At 50.6% G+C, this 9,637-nt stretch overlaps 1 protein-coding gene across 1 annotated transcript; it reads right to left on the bottom strand.

Annotated features, from left to right (window-relative positions):
* Positions 1–212: 212 nt before the first annotated feature.
* Positions 213–2,596, bottom strand: LOC109760830 (uncharacterized). The gene is made up of 3 exons (XM_020319634.4): positions 1,714–2,596; positions 1,314–1,543; positions 213–1,185 (listed from the first exon to the last, which is right to left on the bottom strand). The coding sequence occupies exons 1-3, from the start codon at positions 2,549–2,551 to the stop codon at positions 442–444; spliced, it is 1,812 nt and encodes a 603-aa protein (XP_020175223.3). The 5' UTR covers positions 2,552–2,596; the 3' UTR covers positions 213–441.
* Between the last annotated feature and the right edge of the window lie 7,041 nt (positions 2,597–9,637).

The raw sequence follows: 9,637 nt of genomic DNA, 5'->3' as shown, positions 1-9,637 counted from the left end.
CTGAAGAAGATTCACTTGCTTCTTCAAGTAAAACCAGATTATCTCCGTCTAATCAGACTGCATAAAATGAAAATGAAAAATGCTACTGCATAAACAGTTCCTTCAAGCAAATGTGTCATGCCAGCAGGTAGAAGTCTCATGCTATGCTACCATAATAATACAAGTCAGCAACCACAAGCATAGTAATTAATCAGAGAACAGACCATAGCAGATTAATCAACACAAAAATGCTTTCAAACAGCATATTAAAAGTCACAGTCGATACACAACCAAACAAACAGTTGCCTGGTGCATCAGTCATAGTTGGACAGGTTATATATATAGCTAATCCGATGCAGATGCATAGCATAAGGCATAGTTGGACACCTTACATATATAACTAAACACGATGCAGAAATACTACTACTATAGGAACTTCAACAAGCTAATACCAAGCAGTTCTTAAAAGATTCGTTCCGTGTCAGGCTCTCCATTCAGCCCCACTTGTGTGAACGCAACCTCTGGTTCATCCCTTTGAAAATCCCTGTCAACACCCGCAAGCATCTCCATGTCCGAAGCAAGACGGGACCAAGCAACACAGATCTCCACCTCAGCACCGAGGAGGCAACACCGACCACGATCTATGTTGCATTCTTGGGCTTCGAAGCAGACCTGAGCTTTTGCAGGGAGAACGCCGGGTGGTGCATAGGCCTGTATTTCAACTTCCAGCTGTCCGCTTGGTTCTACAGAAACAACTTGCCTTGACAGATAAAGGTATCCATCTGAATGCGCAGGTCTTCTTCCATCTTTTGAATCAAGCAGCAAGATTTCCCCAGACGAAGGCTGAGCAACATACTTGATTTCACCATCACTGTCCTCCATAAGTTCCCGTGATGCTGGGGAGCAAGCAACCCGAACACCATGTCCAAAAGGCCACGCCCCATTGTCTTTGACGACACGTACGCCAAAGATGGTGGCCTGGACCGAACCTAGAAATCGCTCCAAGCGTAACTCCATCGTGCAGAAGCAGTTCTGAAAGCAGATGGTGGATACACCAATACGGCATTGGATATGGCGGTATGTATCTGTGATCAACGGCCTGTCCCGAGACTTCACGCTGCCTTTCACCATAAGCTGGACCTCATAATTAACATAGTCCTCAAAGAAAACAGCGCGAGACGGGCCGATCAGGTGCAGATAAGGATCCTGCATGCAAAAGCATCACCATATCAGCCACAGCATTAATTAATAATCAACAAGGGAGGACGCAGGCAGACAGACAAGAAGATCCCCAAAAGAAAATGGAGAGCAAATTAATATACCAGCAACCGTACATTTTGAGTAAGTTTTTGGGAGTTGCTCCTATCGCAAAAGAAGAGAAGGTTGCGGTTGTAGTCCACGCCATCACGGGCAGCGACCACACCATACACAGACAATGGAAATTTGAAGCCGCCTTTCACCTCTGTAAGCTTGACAGAGAAGATCTGCACGGCAGGTTCTATGCCAGCGCCGCATGGGATGCGCCCAGGTGCCAAGTGTGTAAACTGCATGGAACTCACTGTCGCTGCACCCAAGTAAATCGGCTGTCAGAAATCTAACATGAACCGATACGTGCTAGATAAGCAGCAGAGTAAATCCCCTATTCCCTTGTTAAGGAAGGACAACCGTCGAGGGTAAACTAATTAAATTAACCAAGAATGAGAAAACAAAGCCGCATGGTTAATTACTACTCACTCTTGTTAAGGAAGTGGCCGCTGCGTCGGCTAAACGCAGTCTCCCAGCCACGACGGAAGGACTCAAACTCGAGCTCCTCGGTAGACATCACCCTCTTCTCCTTGGCTAATTGTGCCTCTGATTTGCCTCTGTCTACCTCATCATCGTCAACACAATCAGTGTCAGCTCCATCAAGGACTTCATTGTTTATGGACACTTTTGCCGTTGTGTTGGTGGGAATGGGATCAGGTTTCTCTGATACATCGGTATCCTGGGCATCTGCCTCCATCACTGCCTCTGCATCAATCTCCGAAATTGGTGTGGAGCCGGTGATCCTCCGGGCCTCCTCCTCCTCCATGGCTGGCATGCCACACTCCATCTCATCCTCTTCCTCGTCGTCACCAGAACCATCAGCACCATCATCATCATCATCTGAAATTGGATCTGCTCCTAATGTCGAACTCAGATCACTGAGACCATTCATAGGCTTCCCCGAGGGGTCCGACAGATCAGAGATCGCGGGGGAGGTGTGGGCAGTTCCGGCGGTTATCCCCAGCCGCTTGCGCAAGACCTTGATACGATTGTCGAGAAAACCAAGCCCCTTCTGGGTGCCCAAACTACGGTAGGAGTTGGAAGAATCGAACCTCTCCTTCTCGGGCGTGCCCTTCTCCTTCTTCGTCTTCTTCTTCATCATCATCAGCGTATTGCGAAGGTCCGTGAAGAACTCGAGCTCGTCAGCAAGGTCAGCTCGATTCTTCTTGCGACGAGGCTGATTCCGCTGCACGACCTCCTCTTCCATCTGCACCTCCAACTCACGAGGCGTCCGCACCTCCTCTTTTTCCGGGCTGCCACCCGCCATCGCCCGCCTTTTTGTGGTTCCCTCGCCGCCGGCCGCACCCCGCCGCCGGCGCCGGCGCCGCCTGGGTTTTCACGAAAGAGGGATTTTGTTTTTCTTGAGCGATTCTAGGGGAACTTTTCGTTTCTCAGCCTGCCCGGCCCAGCCCGGACAAATAGATCGAGAAGCACCGGGATGATAGGTTGTTATTAGTACTCTATAGGCCCGTAAGGGTTTCTTTTTACTCTCTTTTTAAATTTTTTTTGCAGCCTTAAATAAATGGAAATGATAAATTCCGAACTTTTGATGGCAAAAAAGTTTTCAATGGCAAGTTTAATGACGCGAGGATGACATGTTTAGTTGCAAAAAATACAGATTCAGAATGTTCAGGATTTATCTAGGTCCTAAATAAATGACGCGCCTAGGCCTCAACCAACTGATTTCAGCCTTCCGATTTGTTTCTCCCAGCCATTGACTAGGTCAACGCATACACGTCGTTCTTCTTCGAATCGTGCCAATCAGCCGCCTGCTTTGATCTCGTCTAGCAGTAGCAGGCAACAACATGAAGTCGCTGCAAGCATCACGACAACTGTCGGCAAACGCTACATCGCAGCACCAGGAGCAGCCGCGTAGCGCTTCATCACACCAGCGGGACGGCGCCAGTGAGCGCTCCATTGCAGTATCGAGCATTCCATCGCATCTCCTAGAGCCGGTGCCGAGTACTGCATCGCTGCACCGGGAGCCGACGACGAGCGCTCCATTGCAACACTGAGAGTCGTCGGCAAGCACTCCATTGCAGCACCGACCGCTAAATTGCATCGCAACACTGAGAGCCGTCGATGAGTGTTGCATCGCAGCAATGGGAGACGTCGGCACCGATGTGCGAGAGCGAGCCCCGTTGCAGCCTCTATGGTTGCATTGTAGCATATGCATTCACTACAAAAAGAAGACACATCCGTGACATTTTGGGCCGAACGAAAAAAAATCTGTCATACTTATGACACTTCTATGACGATAATTGTGGCAAAACCCGATATGATTATAGATGTGGTGGGCTCCTACTTCTATGACAAAAAATCATGACAGAAAATGGGTTTTTCGTCCGGGGCGGGCCGGAGACGCAGCTGCATGACATTCTTTGGGCCGTCCATGATGGAAAAAACCGTGGTAGAAGCGAGGGCGAGGAAAATATCGGGGTGTTCCCGGTTACGGTGGGTGGTCGGGGCCGAGCGATGCGCGTTTGTCTCGTACACGCACGCGCGTGGGTGCGAGGCGTTGGGCTCTAACTGAACCCGAGCGATTGCACTGCAGGCTACGCGTTACTGAACCCGAGCGATCGTTCGATGGCTGTTAACTGAACCCGATCGAGCAATTCCTTCACTACTTCTGCTAACTAAAGCCGATCGATGCTGCCTCTGGATGAACAGTGAGCGTTGCTGGGGGAGTTCGGATGAACAGTTCCCGGTGGGGGTGGATGAACAGGACCCCGTGGTGTTGCATCTGGATGAACAGGATCCCGATCGATCGAGCCGGTTGGGGCTGGATGAACAGGACCCCGTGGAGGGCTGGATGAACAGGACCACCCCGTGGAGGGCTGGATGAACAGTTGACGGTGGAGGGCTGTATGAACAGTAGTCCGTGGAGGGGTGGTTGAACAGGAGCCCGTGGAGAGGGATGGTTGAACAGTAGCCGGTGGAGTAGCGCGCGGTGAAGGCTGGATGAACAGGAGCCCGTGGATGAACAGTCGCAGGTGGAGGCTGGAGGAGGTCGACGGTGGATGAACAGTAGCCCGTGGAGGCTGGAGGGGGTCGACGGTGGAGATGAACAGTATCCCGTGGAGTCCCGTTTTGCGGTACGCCACACCCCTTCCGATGAACAGGACCCCCGTTTCAACCGTAGCGCTCCAACACAAGTCCGTTTCCTCCGTTTTGCGGTACGCCACACCCCTCCTGATCAACAGGACCCCCGTTTCGACCGTAGGAGGTCCGTTTCCTCCGTTTTGCGGTATGCCAGACCCCTCCCGATGAACAGGATCCCGTTTCGAACGTGGCCGGTCGAACACAAGGCCGTTTCCACCGTTCTGCGGTACGCCAGGCCTCGTTTCCATCGGTTGTTTCGTCCAAGCCCTCCCGGTGAATACGACAACGCATTCCTTTCCGACCCAGCCGGTTGGCTCCCCATGAACACGATGATGACGAAGTTTCTCCGTTCCGACCCAGCCATGTACACGAGCCCTGGCCATACGTATGTGCGAGTAGGCATTCGAGACCCCGCCCGTATGTACGTACGTGGCCGCATTTTCTTTCTTGCACACTGGCCGTTGTACGTACGTGTACATGCTACGTGCGCGCCTCTACATCGACCAGTATGTATGTACACGTTCGTGACCAGAATGACAACGCTACGTACGCTTCGACCAGGTGGGTCCCGACTGTCAGGCACTTCCTTGCGTGCGAAGATGTAGCTGGTGGGTCCCAGCAGTCAGGGGGTGAATCGTTTTTTTTGCCCGGATGCACTTCCTTGCGTGCGAAGATGTCGCTGGTAGGTGCCAGCGGTCAGGGGGAAACGTTTTTTTCGCGAAATACGGTTGCCCGTCCGGTGGGTCCCTGCTGTCAGGTGGAGGAATCATTATTTTCCGCGTAATAAGGAGGCACTTCCTTGCTGCGGCCGTGGACCCAGCTGTCAGCCTCTCCACGTACAGTCCAGGTCTGATGGAAGCCGTTCCTTGACCACGTTGACCACGCCGCGCCAAGAGCACTAGGGCAGTGGACGACGGCGAGGCCTAGGAAGGGGACGACGCGGAGCCGGGGAAGACGCGACAGTGAATGCCCACACATAGAGGAGTATGAGGGTTCGCTGGTTCGCTGCGGTGTGAGGCTGCCGTCGCCGCAGAATAACAGAGTGTGTGGGTGAGTAGAGGGATGGCCTGGCCAGCGGTGGGAGTAGTAGGGGGCGGTGAGGCCTCCGCGGCATCGCAGCCGGCCACGGGAGGCAGGAGCACGAGGCACGACCGGCGCTGGTTTGGGCGGCTGGAGCTAGAAGACCAGAGGTTGAAGAAGCACTACGACCGTTGGATGGACATCATACGGTCACTAGAGCTAGAATCGTGCATATTGACTAAGTTGACAAAGCCCTCCGTCCCCGTCAACTTAGTAGGCCCACAAGTCAGCCTCCCACTATACTGGGTCCCAACTAGCAGGGGGAGTATTCATTTTTTGTGCGTAATAAGGAGGCACTTCCTTGCGTGCGAAGATATAGCTGGTGGGTCCGAGCTGTCAGCGGCGGTAATGTTTTTTCGTGAAATACAGAGGCCCTTTCTGTGGGTCCCAGATGTCAGCTGGGGGAATCATTATTTTACGCGTAATAAGGGATGCATTTCCTTGCGTGCGACCCTGGACCCAGCTGTCAGCCTCTCCACGTATAGTCCACTTCAGATGCATGTCGGTCGTTGACCATGTTGACCAGGCCGCGCCGAGAGCACCAGAGCGGTGGACGACGGCGAGGCCTAGGAAGGGAACGGCACGGAGCAAGGAAAGACTCGACAGTTGTTTCCCACGCGGAGGGGAGTACGACTGTACGAGGGTTTACTGGTTCGTCTGCCATCGCCGGAGAATAACAGCAGGTGTGGGTGAGTATATAGAGGGATGGCTAGGCCAGCGATGGGAGTACGGTGGGGCGGTGAGGCCTGCGCGGCAGCACAACAGGCCGCGCGGAGGAAGGAGCAGGCAGTCCCGCCGGCGCTTGTTTGAGCGGTTGGAGCAGGAAGAGCAGAGATTGAAGAAGCACGACGACCGTTGGTGGACATCCAACAGTCACTCCTTGTGCGTCAACCTTTTTTTAAGGAAAACCTCAAATCTGTGGAAAACAGCATACATCCCATCTGCCATTATTTCTAATAATTTACAGCCCATTTGCTAATTCTTAAGGTTTTTTTGAAGCCCATATTCTTTTTGTTAGCATTACAGCCCATATTGTGGCCCCGGTTAAAAAATTATACGAAATTTTGCATATTTCTGTGCGGTCCGAACTGTTTTTAATCCTGAAATTTCGAGTCACATTCAAACTGATTTTAAACATAAATGTATATCAATATAAAATCCAACAAATTGTCCGCGCATAAAACTTCATGCAATTTAAATTCTCGAAATGAAAAAAAGAAATTTGAAACTAATTGCCAGTTTGATGTGTTTTAAAAATCTACAGCCCATTTCTCATTACTGATAGGTCATTTTCTCGGCCAGCCGAATGAAGCTCTCCTCGTCTTGAAAGATTTGCAGCCCAATAGGCCTGACAAAGCGACTTACTGGGCAAATCACAAAAAAACTGGGCTAGCCATTTTCAGAAAGAAAAAAAACTACTAGGTTGGTCTGTGGTAAACATAAAAGAGAAGGCTGTCTAGACAGGCCAGAGTGCCCCGCACAGCCTAGTTGACACCCTGCTTCCGTCTCAAAAACAAATTAGATAAATGCCACTCCAATTATGGCGATTCATAAAAATGCCACTGCAATTTCCAAACATTGAAAAATGCCACTACAATTTTTGCAAACTTTGGAAAACGCCACTGCAATTTGCAAACTTTGAAAAATGCCACTCCAGACTTCGAAAAATGCCACTGGAAATGGCATGAAATGGCATTTTTCAAAGTTTGGAAATTGCAGCGGCATTTCTCAGAAACACCAGATTTGGAGTGGCATTTATCAAATTAACCCAAAACAAAAATAACTGGGCGAGCTGCTGGGTCCCTGGTGTCAGCCGCCCATTGTGCAATTCTCTCGTTTATTGACTACGCTGACAATGGCATGGGACCCAGATGTCACAAATCTATTAGGAGGAGCCATTTTTCTATTGGCTTGAAATAAGGAGGCACTTTCTTGCGTACTGCCATGACCTTGGCGGGTGCCTGCTGTCATCCTCTCCACGTACAATCATCTCCTAATTGTGTACGCGTCAACTTGATAGGCCCACAAGTCAGCCTTTAAACCCGTGGAGGACAAATACAACCCATTTAAAAAAATAACAGCCCATTCCATACGTTCAAACGGAAAGTTCAACATTTAGAGGAAAGTAACATGTCTGAGCCACATATAGACTACCGAACTTCCACGTTGACAACCATCATAGCCAAGTTAACTATCTACTCCCACTAATACTCTAGTAGTGTACAAGTACTAACTTACTCTTAGCTAACTAGACGATGCCGGCCGCCATCTGCGGCACACGCTAAACGCCGGCACCGGTGTCCTCCACCTCGCCTCGGACTTGCCAGAGGTGCGATAGGGCGCGTTGCTCGCACGCGTTGGCCCTTTCCATGCCGGCGTGGTCCACCGAAGCTTCGGCTTCTAAGCGGGAAACCCACTTGACGAGCTGGTAGTAAAAATCGGCGTCGGGAACGCGCGCGTGCCCGACAACCTCCAGGGCTATTTGCCGGGCGCCGGCCTCCACGTAGTCGGCCCAGTTGCGGGCACTCTGCTCGCGACTCAGAGCGTCGGTGCGCTACTGCTCCATGTCCCGCTGGCGGCGCAAATCGGCTATACGCTGCTCCTCCGCCAAGCGGTCGCGCTCCAACAACTCCTGCTCCTCCGCCAGGCGGTCGCGCTCCAACAAGCCCTCGATCTCCGCATTGCCATCTAAAGACCGATAGAATGCCTCCTCCCTCCGTCTGCCTTCCGGTGAAAAACCGAACACTAGTTCCGGCGATGACCGCCTCCGGCCTCGCCTATCGCGGACGGGCGGGCGCATGGCGGACGTGGCAAGAGCGAGGATAAGTGGCGAGCGACGTCGGGCCGGTGGGGGCTTATGAGGATAGGGCGAGTTGGGTCACGGTGCCACAGGAGAAGGCCGGGAAATAGTACTTATAGGCGGAAGGTAGCGCGACGGTCATCGGAATTCAATGCATAATTAAGAAGGCATGGCTTAGCGCGCCAGCTTGCCGTGGAAAACTAGAGAAACTGAAATTATGACTGTGCCGTCCCGTCCCGTCCGTGCTGGGTCGCACGCCGGCATGACGGTCAAACGAGTACATTCGAATCATCTCCCTCCTTGTCAATAATGATTCCACGGATTTAAAAGGCCCGCAACAATTAAAGCGCATCTTTTTTCGCATCAGTTAGCTGCCTTAATTGAAGGAAATATGCCCTAGAGGCAATAATAAAGTTATTATTTATTTCCTTATATCATGATAAATGTTTATTATTCATGCTAGAATTGTATTAACCGGAAACTTAGTACATGTGTGAATACATAGACAAACAGAGTGTCACTAGTATGCCTCTACTTGACTAGCTCGCTGAATCAAAGATGGTTAAGTTTCCTAGCCATAGACATGAGTTGTCATTTGATAACGGGATCACATCATTAGAGAATGATGTGATTGAGTTGACCCATTCCGTTAGCTTAGCACTTGATCGTTTAGTATGTTGCCATTGCTTTCTTCATGACTTATACATGTTCCTATGACTATGAGATTATGCAACTCCCGTTTACCGGAGGAACCCTTTGTGTGCCACCAAACGTCACAACGTAACTGGGTGATTATAAATGTGCTCTACAGGTGTCTCCGAAGGTAGTTGTTGGGTTGGCGTATTTCAAGATTAGGATTTGTCACTCCGATTGTTGGAGAGGTATCTCTGGGCCCACTCGGTAATGCACATCACTATAAGCCTTGCAAGCATTGCAACTAAGGAGTTAGTTGCGGGATGATGTATTATGGAACGAGTAAAGAGACTTGCCGGTAACGAGATTGAACTAGGTATTGAGATACCGATGATCGAATCTCGGGCAAGTAACATACCGATGACAAAGGGAACAACGTATGTTGTTATGCGGTTTGACCGATAAAGATCTTCGTAGAATATGTGGGAGCCAACATGAGCATCCAGGTTCCGCTATTAGTTATTGACCGGAGACGTTTCTCAGTCATGTCTACATAGTTCTCGAACCCGTAGGGTCCGCACGCTTAAAGTTCGATGACGGTTATATTATGAGTTTATGTGTTTTGATGTACTGAAGGTAGTTCGGAGTCCCGGATGTGATCACGGATATGATGAGGAGTCTCGAAATGGTCGAGACATGAAGATTAATATATTGGACGACTATGTTCGGACACCGGAA

This window comes from Aegilops tauschii, chromosome 3 (assembly GCF_002575655.3).
Source record: "Aegilops tauschii subsp. strangulata cultivar AL8/78 chromosome 3, Aet v6.0, whole genome shotgun sequence".
Classification (NCBI taxonomy): Eukaryota; Viridiplantae; Streptophyta; class Magnoliopsida; order Poales; family Poaceae; genus Aegilops; species Aegilops tauschii.
The sequence above is the reverse complement of the archived record's forward strand: the minus strand, read 5'-3'. Positions and strand labels throughout refer to the sequence as shown.